This window comes from Zonotrichia albicollis, chromosome 6 (genome assembly GCF_047830755.1).
Source record: "Zonotrichia albicollis isolate bZonAlb1 chromosome 6, bZonAlb1.hap1, whole genome shotgun sequence".
Classification (NCBI taxonomy): Eukaryota; Metazoa; Chordata; class Aves; order Passeriformes; family Passerellidae; genus Zonotrichia; species Zonotrichia albicollis.
Window position 1 is genome coordinate 59,899,360 of NC_133824.1, and position 16,955 is coordinate 59,916,314.

Here is a 16,955-nt window from a genome sequence, read left to right on the forward strand (position 1 = left end):
TCCGTCTGTCTGTGGGAGATGCCAGGCACCGCCCTCTCCGTCTGTCTGTCTGTCTATCTGTGAGGGGGTGCTGGGCACTGCCCTGTCTGTCTGTCTGTGAGCCATGCTGGGCCCAGCCCTGTCCGTCTGTCTATCTGTCCGTCTGTCTGCCTGTCTGTGGGAGTTGCCAGGCGCCGCCCTGTCTGTCTGTCTGTCTGTCTGTGAGCCATGCTGGGCACAGCCCTGTCCGTCTGTCTGTCTGTCTGTGGGAGTTGCCAGGCGCAGCCCTGTCTGTCTGTCTGTCTGTCTATGAGCCATGCTGGGCTCAGTCCTGTCCGTCTGTCTGTGGGAGATGCCGGGCATTGCCCTGTCCGTCTCTCTGTCCATCTGTCTGTCTGTCTGTAAGCCATGCTGGGCACGGCCCTGTCTGTGGGAGATGCCAAGCACAGCCCTGTCCGTCTGTCTGTCTGTGAGGGGGTGCTGGGCACTGCCCTGTCCGTCTGTCTGTCTGTGGGAGATGCCGGGCACTGCCCTGTCCGTCTGTCTGTCTGTCTGTGAGCCATGCCAAGCACTGCCCTGTCTCTCTCTCTGTCTGTCTGTCTGTGGGAGATGCCGAGCCCTGTCCCGCCCTCCGGTTCCCCCGCCGTGCCCGGTGCGGGGCCGCACCCCCTTCCCTCCCCTCCCTCCCTCCCTTGTCCCTGCCAGGGGCGGCAGCTGCGGCTGCGGCGGGGCCGGGGTCCGGCAGGGACCGCCGGGCACCCCCCGGTCCCGCCGCCCGCCCTGCACCTTCTCCTTCCCCTTCCTCCTCCTCCTCCTCCTCCTTCCCCGGCCGAGATTCAAACCTGCCGGCCGGGATTAGGCCGAGCCCTCCCCCGGACCCCCCCCGGCCGCATCGTCCCCGCACCCTCCCAGACACCCCAAAAATCCAATTTAACCCACGGGAAAGGAGGAACCCCCCCTCCAAACGCAGCCCCGCCCGGAGGTGCGGGATGCAGGCCGGGAATCCGCTCCTCACCCCCAATAAACGCAGCCGGGACCCCCCGAGCTCCGGCACCGCTCTGCCCGGTGCGGGACAAAGATCTGCGGGAAAGTTACGGGGGGGATGGCGCTGGGGGAGGGGGAAGCGATTTTGGGAGGGAGGGATCGGTTATGGGATATTTATTTATTTAATTGGGGGGGAGAAACTGCGCTGCTCTGGTTTCATGGGTTTATTTTTAATTATCAAACCGACTTCGCTGCCGAGGAAGGGGCTTTGGAGAGGACTTTGTTTAACTCGGGCGAGGGGCGCGCTGCTCTCCGCGCATCCCTCCTCCTCCTCATCATCATCATCATCCTCCTCCTCCTCGTCCGCTCCGCGGCCGCGCAAGGACCGCGGGGCTCCCACCCAGCCGCTCCTCCTGGGAAAGGGAAAGGAGAAAAAAATCCCCAAAAATACCAGGCAAAACACCCGCAGCCAACCTTCGGTTTAAACACACCTGATCGGCGCGTCGAGCGACTGAAAGTCGAATTTTTATTTTTAAAAAAAAAAATTTAAAAGCGCAAATAAAAGCCCGAAGTGGAGGCGTCGCTGGGGCGAGCGCTGGCGCTCGGCAGCGCCGGGGACTCGCGGGGGGGACGGGACTTTTCCCCGGGCTCCGGGGCTCGGATTCGTTTGCAAACTGCGGCTTAAGCGCTCCCAGCACCCCGCATTGTCCTGCGCTTAAATATCCTGAATTAGGCAGCTCTGAAAAGTCCCTTTAAAGCCGAGCGGCGAGGGCGAGCCGCGCTCGCACAGCTCCTCGGGGTCGAGCCGCCGCTCCAAGTAAAAAATTAATAATAAAAGTACGGCAAAGGCGGCCGGGCCGGGGCTGTGCGGCGGCGGAGGGGCCGAGCCGGGCCGGGCAGGGCCGAGAGGCGTCCCCAGCACCTCTCAGGTACGAGCGCTCGCACTGACATTGATGTAACTACATTAGAGTTAATGGCAGCAGCCTGCTCCTCATTATTAATTGTCTTTGTGTTTGGATAAAGTATGTAATCTTCTCCTCAACCACACCATTAAAATAGGTTGCCTTTTCAATTAAGAACTGTCTTGAGCACAGCAGTCAATTTTCCTAATGAAGATGCATTATATTTTCACTTTTTTTTTTTTTTTTTTTTAATAATGGGAAAATCCCACGTTTTTCATTAGGCGTGATTACGGAGAAAGTACAAGAGGGGGTTTGTCTAAACTAAATGTGGCCCGTGTCGTGTATTAAATACCAGGCTTTTAAATAAATTGAAATTTCATACAGATAAGACGCGAGGTTGGGGTACAAATACGACCAGATTCGCTTCCTTCAGATTAAAAAAAAATGCGGGGTCTGTTCTTTAAAAAGCACTTATCAGATAGAAAATAATGATTAAAACAACTACAGCGGACTCTTAGTTGCAATTACTCGGGTAAACTTTTCGCTCAGCCCAGTTTGCTTGCATTAAACCTGAGGATGATGCTTTAAAATAGACTTGCACTTTCTGCTAATGTGCAGCTTTGGGGAGCAAATAGCACGGTTTAATCATGCAGAAACTCATAGGAGCCAGAATAGCCTCACAATTAATTTACCAAAATAAACCCGAAGCTGCCTGCATTGTTTAATATTTAGCTTCCAACCCCCTTCTCCTTCCCCTGGAGAGAAACAGCCCCAGTTCTTTAGAAAGAAGGAAGCTTGGGGGAGCTTTGGGGGAAGTTGGGATTTTTTTTTTCTCTCTCTCTCTTCCTTTCTTTTTACACAGGAAAAGAAATATTTCATGGCGGGGGAGCAAAGAGTTAAATTTTATATAATATAAAGCACTTGCACAAAAAAAAGAAAAAATAATAAAAGAAAGGGGAAAGAAGCCAAACACTAAAAGGGAAAGCGGGGGGGAAAAAAGAATTCAAGAAAGTGCGATATTTGTGAGTCTGAGAAGCTGCAAGAGGACGGGATGTGGATTTCAGCGCGGTGTTACACGTGTGGGATCTTTGTTGCCGGACAGACAGACAGACAGACAGACAGACACCCGCGGCACAAGCCAGACCCTTCCCGCACGGAAAATACCATCACCCAGCCACCTTTTAAAAAAGAGAAAAAAAATTTCACTGTAGTATTGGGAGTCGGTGTTAAACTTTTTCAATACGAAAAAATACCTGCCTGCAAGGGAGGATGAAGTTAAGCACAGGAGTAATTTCTTATTCTCATGGTAACAACAGTTGGTTCGGGATCTTTTGCGAGCTTTCTGCTCTGTGGCTTTGTTTGGTCGGGGGGAAGCTGCTCTGGGGGGTTCGGGGGGTATTTTTGTAATGAACATTTGTTTCTCCACCAGCCAGCGGCTAAAGAAGATCTGCAAAGAATGGCAAAGAAGATTTTCGATTAAAACCTTAGCCCATCTCCACGGATTACTTTATATCGATTCCTATATATATGGCTGCAATTGAGGGGCTCTAATTAAAAATCCAAAGGTTGGTGGGGGGAGGAGGGCAAAAAAAAAAAATAAAAAGTTCTTTCTGGGTCTCAATAAAAGGAGCTTTTCATATACGGGAAATAAAGGTTGTAAAAGGTTACAAACGAAAGACTAGTTTAAAGCTTCTCTGCGGTTTTCTTTTCTTCTTTTCTCACAAAACCCCTTTTTCTGGCCCTTTCCCTCCCTCCCCCCGCTGCCCCGACCCCTTCATTTCTCCCAAGTTTGCCAACACGCGGGACGCGGCACTGTAACTGTTATTTTAATATCTGCCTCGGGAGCTATAATCTGATTGCTGCAGCGAGCTGCTCATCAAGGTAACTTCGTGGCCTGGAGAGAAAAAATTATGTAAACGGGGGCAGCATGAGCGCCTTCCGTGCCCCCACACCCTGCCCAGGCCCCCGGGGGACGCCCCCTCCCCGCACAGCCGCCCCCAAACGCTGCCGCATTTATTGAACGCCCAGCGTTTCTGCCTCGTTCATTTATTTGGGTTTTTTTTGGTTTTTTGTTTTTTTTTTTTTTCATTTTTAAAGGGAGGTATTTCGCCCCCGCCCCGCTCCCTCAGGTGCAAGCCCTGACCTCACTCTCGCTGCTCTCTCTCGGGGTGACGCTTCCAGGGCTTGCCTGGCTCCCAGGAGGAGCTGGGCAAATTTCAGATGGCCCCGAGATCCCCCCATCACCCCCTCCTTTCCCTCACCCGGCCCCCATCCCAATTATCAAACTTGGTTTCATCTAGGCAAAGATGCTGCCTTCATATTTTGGGTTTTTTTTTCAATTATTTCCCTTCCCTCCACCATCCCACCATGGCTCCACCATCCCCTCCCAAACGCTTGGAAAAGGAGAGAAATATATATATTTCTTTAATAATTCCAAAATTTTAAAACGAATCTGACCCGTTCTCGAAGTTGACACAGCTATTCCAATGTTTCCGCCTTTGCACCCCCAGAAATGGAGATTTTGGGGTGAGGGGCAGCTTAGAACTTACGAAAAAACCCCCAACCAAAACCACAAAACCACAAGCAAACAACCCAGAAAAAAACCCACCCCTAAACTAAAACAAACTCCAACCGGCACTTGAATTGCAGATAAACTTCAAGAAAAGTCTGGAATATTTTAACTAGACACAAATCCGATGAGGGAAAAGCTTAAAAGCTGCAGCGTACATCGCTTTCCGGAGCCCATCAGAGATACAAAGATGACAAATTATAAACCGGTTCATTTTGGGGTGGGCTTTCCTTTTTTTTTTTTTTTTCCTTTTTTTTTTTTTTCTTTTTTCCCGCTTTATTCCTTAACTTTCACCCGACCTGAATAAATAATTTCTTATTTTCCTCCCCCCACCCTCGGTCACCACAACCGCGGGCAGCGGCTCAGCCCTGGGAGCGACACACACGGCGATAAAAGCCCGGGCGGAACGGTCGCGACAGTGGGGAGAGTCGGAAATTAAATCAGGAGGAGAAAAAAGTGAAGAGGGTGAAGGAGAAAAGGAGAGGAGAGAGACAGCGATGCAGAGAGAGAGAGAGAGAGAGAGAGAGAGAGAGGGAAAATGGCTTTGCAACCCGACTGGCATCGGAAAGTTGGAGAACTTACTGAGAAGCAGAAGTTACAGTTTCTCTTTTCATCCCAGAAGCGGATTTGGGTTCTCTGAGCGTAAAGTTCTCAGAGGGCAGAAAATCACACATCTCCACTCACTCCCCTCCAGCCCCGGCTAGTCTGGATCTCTGGGGCTGTACCTGCTCTGCAACGCTCTCCAAACGGACCAGAAGAGACGGGAAAGTTTAAAAAAAAATTAGTAAAAAATTGTATTTTTTTTTTTTTAAATCGAGATCCTACAGCTGCAACAATGATTATCAAATTTTTTTTTGGTAACTTTTCCCCGAGCTGCAGAAGGTTGAAGGCAGAGGCAGCTGCAGAGTGTGTGCAGGATTGCTCCAGGAAAGAAGGTTCCCCCTTTTTCCCCCTCGCAGATCCAATCTTTGCAAGAGCCATTCCGACACATTGCTAAGCTAAAGGGAAATTCTCTTTGATAAAGCGGTGTTCCCAGCTTCTGGGTTTTAAAACCTAAATCTATATTCAAATCTGGCTGAAGGTGTGTTCTGGGATTTATGAAAGCCTCTTAAAGGGGTAAATTTACCAAACCGTGACAAAATCATCACAATCTTACTTTAGACATCTGAAGTGGATGAGAATTTTAAAGAGACCCTTGTTTATTTAAGTAACGCTGTCCATCTCTGCCACTTGTTTTATTGGAATATTGGAATTGTTGCGGCCCGCGGGGCTGGAGGGGGCAGAGGAGCGGCTGGGATGATGCTGCGGATGCTCCGGAGGCAGCCGGGGCACAGCTCTGCCCAGGGCCGGGCAGGGCTGCGCTGGGCTCTGCTTCCCCTCCTGCTCTCCCTCATTCTGTCTCCAGGCACTGAATTTTATTTCCTTGCCTTGCTCAGCCCTGCTCTGCCACAGCCCGGCTGCCTCCAGCACCCGCACACCCCTTTTTGAATTTTTTTTTTTCTTTTTTCCCCCCCTTCCTTTTATTAATTTTTTTTATTTTTTAATTTTTCCCCTCTTTATTTTTAATCGATTTCGAAAATACCCTCCCGGTCAGGATACACAGGGAACGAATTATCTCTCTCATTCTTCCGAGGTGGATTAAGGTTATTAAATAATATGTGGGGGCGGGAGGCGATGGCAAAGGCGGAGGGGGCGGAGGGGGGGAAGGAAGGGTTCAATCGGGATATTCATTCCTGGTAGCTCTGCTGAGGGGTGGCGTGGACATGCGGGGAGCTGAGGGGAGGATTTGCCCGGCTCGGATCTCTGGGCAAGGCTTGAGAGAGAGAGAAGGGGGGGATGCTGCAAAGGGACGGCGGCTGCAGCTGCCCCTCCTTTACCCACAGCAATTAAAAACAAAAAAAAAAAACAAAACAAATTCAACTGGACAAACAAACCCACAAAATAATAAAAGTCCCCACTAAAGAATCTCGTGGGTCTGGGAGAGAAAAATAAATAAATCAAAACACAACTCCAAGGAGGGCAGGGGTTGGGAGTCCCGTGGGGACAGGGGGTACCTGCCGGGGGTACCAACTTTCCATGAAGTCACCTTGCAAAAAAAAAAAAAAAAAAAAAAAAGAAAAAACCAAACAAAAATCAACCAAAAAACCCCAAACAAATACAACCCAGCGGCCAAAGTGGGAGCGGCTCCGGCGGGCAGGGCTGCGTCGGTTCTGGGCGAGGGGCTATTTTATTTGTTTGTTTGTTTGTTTGTTTATTTGTTTTATTTCCCCTCCTCTCCCCTCCCTCCTTGCCTTCTGCCGCCTCCTTCCTCCTCCTTTCTGGGAGGAAAGGATTAAAAAAAAAAAAAAAAAAAAAAAAAAAACCAACCCAAAACCAAGCCACACCACCCATCATCCGCCCAGCCCAGCCCCGAGCATCCCAAACCTGCTCCTGCAAACCCGGGCGCCAAAGTCCAAGGACAAGCACGTTGGATCGCATGCAGCCAGGCTCGGGGAGAGCCACAAAGAGGCGAATTAATTGCTATAACTTCATTAACATAGGTCACCCCGTTAAAATGATCGAGGCGCTGCAGCTTTTTCCCCCCATTGTCACAAAGTGAGGAAAGTCTGTGAGCGCTCCCTCCCTCCGACCTCCGCCGCCTCCATCCTCCTGCCTTCTTGCCAGAGCTTCATTTTCGGGGCGCTGGGACCCCGCAGAAGTTGGGCGAGGACGGGAGATGCGACGGGAACATCCCAACAATGTTCCCGATGCTCCGGTGTGCCCGGCACCGGGAACCCCCTGGGCCCGTCACGGCTCCCCAATTATTTCGATTAAAAACATGTGCACGTCCCCATCTGCAAATTCAACGCGACGCCGCTAAGTCCCATTCCACACCCTCATCCCTGTGTATCTTTACAAATAAAATTTAAAATGCATTTAAGTCATCCTCCAGGTGACTGCATTTCCCCTTTTCCAGGGGTGACTCGGCCCTGGCAGGTGGAACTGGGGTGCGGCTGGGGGGGATTCTCTGTTCTTGGGGGGATTCTCCCCTTGGATCCCGCGGGTTTCCTCTCTCCCATCTCCTGCCGCTCAGCCCAGGGCTCCTGCCAGGCTCCGTGTCCCCCCTTCGCAAATATTTACTTCTATACATTAATATCTTTTGTTGTTGGTGTTGTTGTTATTATTGCAGCCGCCCCCCAGCCTTTTGCTGACCCCCCTTCCTCTCCCTCCCCGGGCAATTCGCTAATTCCATCTCTGCTGTCCATCACATTAATTTCCACAATGACTTCATCCGCTCCACTCCATAATGTATATTTTTAAACCGAGCAGGTTCTTTTAATGTATATTCTGGTGTCATTTCGGTGGCTGTTATTTCTCTCTGGATTGTCCCCCCGGTACAGCAGCGGCCTGTTTTTTCCTCCCCCTGTGTGTGTTTTTATTATTTTCCCCCTGGCTTAGATGTGTCAATCACTCTCTCCCTGCCATTGGTTGGAGAGTTTGCGTCAAAAAGTTGCCAGAGAGGCGCTTTCTCAGCAAAGCTCCCCGAGAGAGGTAGAGACCTTCAGCTCCAACGCACCCTGCCACTATTATTAAAAATAAAATCACTTTGACCAGCTCCAGCACCGGCCAGCTCTGTATGTACCGAGCCCAGACCCCGAGCATCCCCGCATCCCTCTCCCGCACCGTCCCCTCCCCTTTTTCCCCATTTATTCTCCTTTTTCAAACATTTTTTTTTCTCCACCCCCCCTCCGCCCCCCCCTTTCCCCCCGATGTCGTGGGCATGTGCATGCGGCGAGCTCTCTAACCTCCCGCTTTGTGCTTTCTCTCCCAGCTCAGCCCCAGCTCGGAATTTGGCGAGGATCCGGAGCAGGTTTCCCCCTTCGCCCCCCAGCCCTGCCCGCGGCTCCGGCGAGGCTCGCAGGTAAGTCCGACCCGCTGGCTCCATCCTTCCTCGGGGGCATCGCCGGGCGGCCAGGAATGCAGGCAGAAGGAAATTAAAATTATAAATTTTTTTTTCTATAAATTATGATTATTTTAAAATCGCCTGTGTGTGCGGTGGGGTCTCTGTGGAAGGGGCTGCCCGGGAGAGGCCGGGCCGGGCCGGGCGGAGGCGGCCCCGGCTCGGGCACAGCGGGCTCGGAGCTGGGCAGGGAGCGGGAGCTGCGGGATGAGAGGGACAAGGGCAGGACCGAGAAGCGGGGGGCGCTCCCCATCGCCCCCCGAGCCCCCCATCGCCCCCCGAACCTCATCCCCCGCTCCTCTCTCCGCGGGCAGGCGCGGGGCTCCTCCGCCTTCTCCTCGGCTACATCATTTTTCTCCGGCCTGTTCCTTTGGCCTGGAGTTATTTCCTGACCTCCAGCTGGACTTTTAAAATTAGGGGAAAAAAGAAAAACAACCAAAACCCCAAAAAACAAACGGGGAGGAATTTCTTCTCCCTTCTTCCGACTCCTACCTGAGAACCCTTTCATCCTCTGCCTCTTCTTCCTCGCGAAGCGGAGACTCAGCAAAGTAATTTTGCAAAGGTGTTTCTGAGCACTCGCGGCCCGGGAGAGCCGGGCTGGAGAGCGCAGGGAGGGAAATCTTCAAGGCGTTCAGGGCCGGAGCTTCACGGTTTGGTGCGGGCGAAAAGGATGGCAGGGATGGTGTGCAGGTCGGAGAGGGGCTGGAGCTGGGATCCACCTCCCTCATTTTATTTTATTTTAATTTTTTTATGCCTTGGGAAAGCGCTTCCTAAAGGCACCGACCGCGAGTAACGCGCCCCGGCCTCTCCTCGGAATTCGCCCCGCGCTGACAAAGAGAAACTCGGGAAAAGTCCTTGTGCACCGGCACAAGTTTCTTTAGAACTAAAACCCTCCTCGGCTGCTGAGCTTTATTTCGATTTCGGCTGCTGAGAGAAGTTGAGGCTTATTATTTATTTATTTTGAAAAGGTGCAACTCTACTTAAAAAAAAAAAAAATAGAAAGAAGTGGGGAGGAAAAGCACTTTAAAAATGCTTTTTTTTTAAAAAAGGCCGGGTGCTGGTGGTCGGCAGGGACGGGCCAGGCGGAGGTGACCCCGCCGAGCCCGGTTATGCCGCTCCCGGTCCCGGAGAGGAGCCGCGGCCGCGGAGCAGCGCGGAGGTTCGGAGGTGAAGCGCTGGGGACCGCCCGGCAGAGCCGGCGATGGATCCATCCCCACCTCCTTTGCACAGGGGCGAAATTCGCATGTTGGGAAATATCACCCGAAACAGCCCCTCCAGCGAGAAAAAAAAAATTAAAAAAATTAAATAAATTAGAATTTTTTTAAATGTCAGAAATTCGTCTGAGCGCGGCGGCGAGGGCAGGGAAGGCGGCTGTCGTTTGCAAAACAAAAGGAAACAAATTCCCTTTTCTACCTTGGCACCTTTCCCCCTGCCCCCCGCGGCACGGCACGGCACGGCACGGCCGGGGCAGGGGCGCAGGCTGCGCGCCCGGGCGCGGATCGCTGCCCCGCATTAATCACCGGGGCGAGCCGCGGAGCCGCGGCCGGTGCCTCGTAATTAGGGAGCGTGTGCCGCGCGGATTATCTCGTTAGTTTATCAAGAAAACATTTATTATAATTAATTCTCGGACGGGGTAATTATTATTGAGCGAGGGCAGAGCAACTGGTAGCCGGGCTGCGTGCGCGGAGCGGAGCGGGGGGGCGGCGGAGGAGGGGGAAAGGTGACAGATTGCCGAGCCCAGCCGTTGCTCCGCGGGCCGCGGGCGGGCGGCCCCGGGATGCGCGGCCGCGGCCGAGGGGCTCCGCGGGCGGCCGCGCCGCGCTGGCGCCTCGCTGGGATGCCGCCGAATTTAACCCAACGGAGCTTTGGGGTGGGTTTTGTTTTGGAGGAGGAGGTGTTTGCGGTTTTTTTTTTGTTGTGTTTTTTTTATTTTTTAATCCTATTTTTCTTTTCTTTTCTTTTTAATTTTTTCTGCGCTCGTTTTGAAGCGGGGCAGCAAGCCCCGCTTGGCTCTCCCGCGCGTTTTGCGGCTCTCCCTCCTCGGTAGGACCGTCCCCGGTCGGCCTCCCCCGGGGGGCGATGCGAAACTGGGGAGCCGACCCTGCGCTCCCTCCGCCGCCCAGCGCGGCTGTGCGCGGTGAATTCCCTTTGCCCCGAGGGGAGAAGGGGAAGCTCCGCGCCGCTTCCCCTTCCCTTTTCCCGGGAGCCCCCCGGCAGCGCTCGGCCCGCCCGAGCAGGCTGGGCTGGAACTCGGAGTTTTGGGGTGTTTCGGGAAGAAAGTTCCTCTGGAGTTCGTTTTCCCGACGGCCGTTGGGAATGGAGGGAAGGGCGAGCGTTTGCTCAAAAAACCTTTTCAAAAAAATATTTTAGGCAGGAAAAACCAGCCTAAACCTTTTTAGGAGTCCCGGTTTGACTCATTGCCGTACTTTTAAAATTTTTTATCTTTTGTTTTTGGCGGTGTTTGGGTCCCCCCTCGTTCCCCGGTGCACAGAGCGCGGTCCCGTCGGGGCAGCCCGAGCCGGGTCCGGGGGAGCCGGGGCTGTCCCGGGGCTGCTCAGCGCCGAGGTGTTTGTTTAGCTCCAGCTCCGTCATCAAGAGTTTCTTGAAAGCCTAATAAATCTGTTACTTGCCTCCAAATCTAATTACCCGGAGTACTAATTAGGTGCAAATGGCCGGTGGAAATTACTGCAGACGTGGACTGATGATGGCGGGAGAGCAGAAAAGTTTGGCTCTTCCCGAGCGGGCATTTGAGCTCTGAAATGCAGCAACGTCGGGGGGAAGGGGGAAAAGGGGGAGAAGGGGGGAAGGTTTGAATGTTGCCCAAACCTGGGATAATTAAAGTCCTTGCAAGAGACTAGTGGAGAGATAGGTTTCTTGAATTGTTTCTTTGTTTCTCACCCTTGGGCTTTGTTATCTGCATTATTTATTTAGCCGAGGGGTTCTTTGTGTCTGCCAATGGCCCCAATCAAGTTTTGCTTGAGACAATTAGCCGGTGCCCGGCCGGGAATCCTATGCAAATGCCCCCGGCCGCTGTACAATGCGGGCAGTTGAAGGCATGGGGGGGTTTTGTTCGGGCAGTAATTACTGGCTGGGATGTGCCCCCCCTTCCCTCCCCTCCTCGCCCTTTTTGGGGAGAGATGCGTTTATCTAGTCAGTCTCTCCCAACTCCCGAATCCGGTGGGGCCCGAGCGGGAGGATTGACGGGAGGGGGGAGAGGCAGAGGGGATAAAAGCGGGGGGGGGGGGGGCAGCGATCTGGCCTGACTCCCCCTTCATCCCCGCATTGCTCCCTCCTCTTCCTCCTGCGCAGGCACCTGGCGGCCCCCCCGCGCCCGACGGCTCCCGCAGGCAGCGCCCGGGGCAGGCAGGGCGCTCGGCCGGCTCCCCCTCGCCCGCATTTCGGCCAACTCTCCTCCCCGCCACAACTTTAGCATGATGTCTTATCTTAAGCAACCACCTTACGCAGTCAATGGCCTGAGTCTCACAACCTCGGGCATGGATTTGTTGCACCCGTCCGTCGGTTATCCCGGTAAGCCACGTTTTTCTTCCCTCTTCCCTCCCCCTTTTTTTATTTTTTTTTTTTTTTTGCTCCGCTGGGATTTTGGGAGGCACAACATGCGCAGGGATCACGCTGGCTTGGGTGGGTGAGGGCGTGGGGTTCTTCTGTCTCCCTTTTCCTCACCCCCAACTTTTATGGGTGAAAGGGGCTGCAAACAGGGCAGAGCCCCGGGCTGGGGATGCGGCCAGGATGCTCCCAAGAATGCAGGGGAGATGCGGAATTGGGATTGCCGAGCTGTGGCGGCTGAGAGACCCCGGGGAGAGGGCAGGGAATGTGGGTGCCCCCCTGGGGAAGGGGCTGGAGGGCACATCGGGGTCTAAGGCGCCGCTGACTGACGGCCAGGGCCTCTGGCTCCGTTCGCAGCCACGCCGCGGAAGCAGCGGCGGGAGCGCACCACCTTCACCCGGGCGCAGCTGGATGTGCTCGAGGCTCTTTTCGCCAAGACCCGCTACCCCGACATCTTCATGCGGGAGGAGGTGGCCCTGAAAATCAACCTGCCCGAGTCCAGAGTGCAGGTAGGACGCGGAGAGCCCTGCCTGCCCTGCCCCTCCACACCCAATGGACCCGGGACTGGCCTGTGCCAGACAGGGGATGGGTTATGGGAATGGATCCAGTCCTGGAGCCAAATCCAGCCCTGGTGGGGTGAAGGAGGCACAGAGAGGGGTGGGGGTTCACTGAGGGGATGTGGTGACATTTTGCACCCCCAGGGCTGGAGTGTGCCCCCCTTTCTCCCTCTGCACTGAGGGGTGATGCGCAGATCCTGGATCCCAGCTCACACCCATCCCCAGCACCCCCAAATCCCAGCCTGTCCTGCGGACATCTGGGGGCCCTGCAGAAGCCACAAAGGATCCCCCCCGCTTCCCCAGGGATCAGCACATCCCTGGAGCTGGGCCAGACTGGGATCCCAGCTCACACCAGTACAGACTGGGGGGTTCCTGCCCCTCTGAGGATAAGAGAGGCGCTGCCTTGGTGGAGAGAACTCCTCTCCTGGGGCTGGGCTGTGCCTGCTCTGCAGGGATCCCATCCAGGCAGCATTTTGGAGGTGCTGCTGGCAGGGCAGGATGTTCCTGCCTCTTCTGGGACCTAGAACACCCCAGCAGCAGGGGCAGGGCATCTCCAAAGCCATCCCTCCCACTCCCCCTTGCCTTCTGACGAGGCTTCCCGAGGCTGTGTGGTGCCGTGTTCCCATGGAGCGTGGTGGCTGGGATCGGGATACCCCTGTCCCAAACCCCATATTCCTCCCCAAAAAACATCCCCAGAGCAGCCAGCCCCTTTGGGCCCTGCTGAGAGGCCAATTCTGACCGAGGGGGTGAGAGCAGAGAGCCTGTTTGGAGGGTTAATGAGACATCTTTACCCCTCTCCCCATCCCGTACCTCTGCTTCCCTAATTGTTCCCTCCTTTTCTCATGTTCTATTGTTTCTAATTAAGGGCTCGACTTCAATAGGCCTTACACAGTGATTCCTGGGGGTCCCCGGCTGGCAAACAGCAAAGAGCTTCCCCTTCTCTCCCAAAAAGTGACCTTATTACGGAGTTTGATTTGTGATTTCCACTTGTTATTACTGCTAATGATCTCAGGGAGGGGGAGCCCCGGAGCTTTTCTGTGCAGCAGCCTGCAGCCCTCTGCTCTTGGGGGGGGGACAGTTTTGGGTCTCCGTGCCTCCATCCCTTCCCCACCTCGGGTTTGCCCATCCCTAACCCCGGCTTTTTCTCTCTCCCTCCCTCGTGTCTGTGCCTCAAGGTGTGGTTTAAGAACCGCCGGGCCAAGTGCCGGCAGCAGCAGCAGCAGCAGCAGAACGGGGGCCAGAACAAGGTGCGGCCGGCTAAGAAGAAGAATTCTCCAGCCCGGGAAGTGAGCTCGGAGAGCGGGACCAGCGGGCAGTTCACTCCCCCTTCCAGCACCTCCGTCCCCACCATTTCCAGCAGCAGCGCCCCCGTGTCCATCTGGAGCCCGGCGTCCATCTCCCCGCTCTCTGACCCGCTGTCCACCTCTTCCTCCTGCATGCAGAGATCCTATCCCATGACCTACACCCAGGCTTCGGGCTACAGCCAAGGATACGCTGGATCGACCTCCTATTTCGGAGGGATGGACTGTGGATCTTACTTGACCCCTATGCACCACCAGCTGCCCGGGCCGGGGGCCACCCTGAGTCCCATGGGTGCCAACGCGGTCACCAGCCACCTCAACCAGTCTCCAGCCTCCCTCTCCACCCAGGGCTATGGAGCCTCCAGTTTGGGCTTTAACTCCACCACCGATTGCTTGGATTATAAAGACCAAACGGCCTCCTGGAAGTTAAACTTCAATGCTGACTGCTTGGATTATAAGGACCAGACGTCGTCATGGAAGTTCCAGGTTTTGTGAAGAACCTTTGTGGTACCCCGGAGAAACCGCGGCGAGAACGAACAGGCTGGGCTGAGCGCTCCAGTTTTAGTCAGGTCTTGGTTAAATTAAAGAGAAAAATAACTCCACGGACAAACAAATGAACAAAAAAAAAAAAAACTGATGGCAACAAGAGGGGGACAGTGTTGGTGTGATCCCGTTCAGACTCATCTCCTGCTCAGACGCTCTGGAAAAGGAATAATAAAGAGGAAAAACGGAGGAGGAAGGCCTTAAACGGACAGATCATCTAGTGAGCAGAAACCAGACAGACCCATCTGTGTTCTTTCTAGTTTTAGCCAATTGTTGGGTTTCTTTGTTTGGAAGAGGTGGGAGATCTTCCCACCTGCGGGCCAGTTTTAAAGAAAAAAAAAAAAAAAAGAGTCTAGGTTTTTATTTCTTTTTTGTGTGTGCGTGGAAAGATGATCCTTCACCCAGAGGTTTCCAATGTGTTAGCCAACCCTCGGTTAAAATATTCAGAATGGACAACATCTCTCTTTTTCTCTCTCTTTTTGTCCCTCCCTCTTTCTTTCTCTCGAGCTCATCCAACTGTTTCATGCCCAACTTGCTGAAGTTGGCACCCGGAGAACTTGGTTCAGGGCTGTGTGGGTTGTGTGACTGATTGTCCTAGCTGCACTACTTTATTTAAAGATTAAGAAAAAAAAAAAAGATAATGTTCATAAGGAGTCAATATGTAGTTTTTAAGAGACAATCAGTGTGTGTCTTATATAAATGGTACATCTGTGGTTTTTAATCTGTGCTAGACTTCAAAACTGTGATCTCCTGTATTGTATGCAACTATGAACTCTGCACCAGCGGGAGTTCTGCTGTGATTTAAATAGGTTATAATTATAAGTGAAATTCAGAGCAACTGAGTTACCTATTATCATCTTTAAAAAAAAAAGTAATTAAAAATATATATTTAAAAAATAATAAAAAAGAAAATAAAAAGAAAAAACGCAAAAAACACTATCGCCTTTCACCCGAGGTGAACTGCACTGAAACTTTTACAACAAACTGTCTCTGAATGAAAGAGGAAAGACCGAAAATACCCCACCTGAGGACATTTAACTCCTCTGGAGCTCACTTACTGCTGGCCACGCCGGCAGTAACCGGCAAATCCGACAGGACTTTGGGCAGTTGCTCTGACCTGGATGAATTCAAACCAAGAAATTCATTGTCGTTTATGCTTGCAGATGTTAACTGAAAAAAAAAGAAAAAAAAAAGATATATATGCATAAACCTTTTTTTTTTTTTCCTGGATTTGGCAGATATGTATAATTATATTAAAATGGTTCTAGCACACTTGATGGTTGTCTTCCATTTTAATCACAGCCGGCGAGTGACGGAGAAGGGGCACGGGAGGCCAGAAGGGTCCGGCTGCTTCTGCAGGCTTGAGACAAAAGGGGTTCTGCTGGCAGCTCCCTGAGGTCAAGGAAGCAAAAAAATCAAGGAGGGGAGTTATTTCATTTGTGAAATCTTTAATCAAAAAACTTTCATTACAAGCAGAGCTTGGCTAACGTGACCTTTCCCACCCCGGCTCCGCCAAATCTCCTCGTGGGCAGGGAGGGATGAGGTCGCTCTGTGGCTTCCCAGGGGATGGAGCCCCCAGGTGTGTGTTTGGGGAGAACTTTCCAGGCAGGAGAAGGGAGAACCTGGATCAGGCAGGATGCTCTGAGCAGAGGTGCTGGGGAAGGAGAGGGACAAGTGTTTAAGCTGCAATGTCACACGTTTTAGCCCCAGGATGCAGGATCAGGCCTTTCCCATGCATCCTTCTTTCTGGCGGCTCTTTTTCTGTCCCTCTCCCTCTTTCTCCCTCTCTCCTTTCCGTGTTGGAGCCCTGCACTCAGGTTGGATTTAGCGCAGCAAAATAAATAATGGATCTCTGGAAAAGGAGAGACCTGGGATAAACCCCAGCACCATCCACACCCTGTCACCTGCTGTCCCCCAGGTTTGTCACCAGCACCCTGTGAGCCACCAGCACCACGACTTGGTGCCCAGGACAGCGGAGCACGAGCGGTGATGACGCAGCCACGGTGCCTCTCCAGCCATCCCTGGGCTCTGCATCTCCATCCCAAACCACCCCTTCCACGGGCACCAGCAACCTGCTCCTCCCTGCAGTGCCACGGGTGTCCCCAGGGCAGGGAGCAGCCTCTGAAATAAACCATATTTGGGGGAAAGAGAGCTTTTGTGCTTTTGTGCTGCCTCACTGTAGCTGTGTCTGTGTCGGTCGGTGATTTTCTCATTTATTTTTGTGGAACAGGAGGATCCGAGCAGGGGAGGTTTGGGAAGCTCCAGCCGTGTCCCTGCCGCTGGCATCTCCCAAGCAGCAGCGTGGAAAGTTTCATTTCTCCATTGATTTGTTTCAAATCAACAAAGTTCACTTCTCCCCCATCCAAAAAATCTATTCAAGCAAAATATGCTCAAGAAAATCAAGTCCCTCCTGAACTGGGGCACAGCATCCCACCTGCCTGGAAAAGCTCTTTGTTTCCTGAGCTTCTGATTATTAATTTTTTTTAAAGCCTCTTTAAAACCTCTTTTTGCATTTAGCTTTCCCCATCTTATCTTTTACTTTTCTTTCCTGAGTATTTCCCTGTCTGTCAGGGATGAGCTCCTCCAGCCAGTGCTTGTTTTTATCAGAAAAAGCAT

The 16,955-nt window shown here is 52.8% G+C and overlaps 1 protein-coding gene across 1 annotated transcript; it reads left to right on the forward strand.

The window, feature by feature from the left end:
* The first annotated feature begins 7,909 nt into the window (after window positions 1-7,909).
* On the forward strand, window positions 7,910-15,039 carry OTX2 (orthodenticle homeobox 2). Its single transcript, XM_074544005.1, has 5 exons — window positions 7,910-8,048; window positions 8,246-8,335; window positions 11,684-11,902; window positions 12,296-12,447; window positions 13,671-15,039. The coding sequence occupies exons 3-5, from the start codon at window positions 11,806-11,808 to the stop codon at window positions 14,289-14,291; spliced, it is 870 nt and encodes a 289-aa protein (XP_074400106.1). The 5' UTR covers window positions 7,910-8,048; window positions 8,246-8,335; window positions 11,684-11,805; the 3' UTR covers window positions 14,292-15,039.
* Window positions 15,040-16,955: the final 1,916 nt, after the last annotated feature.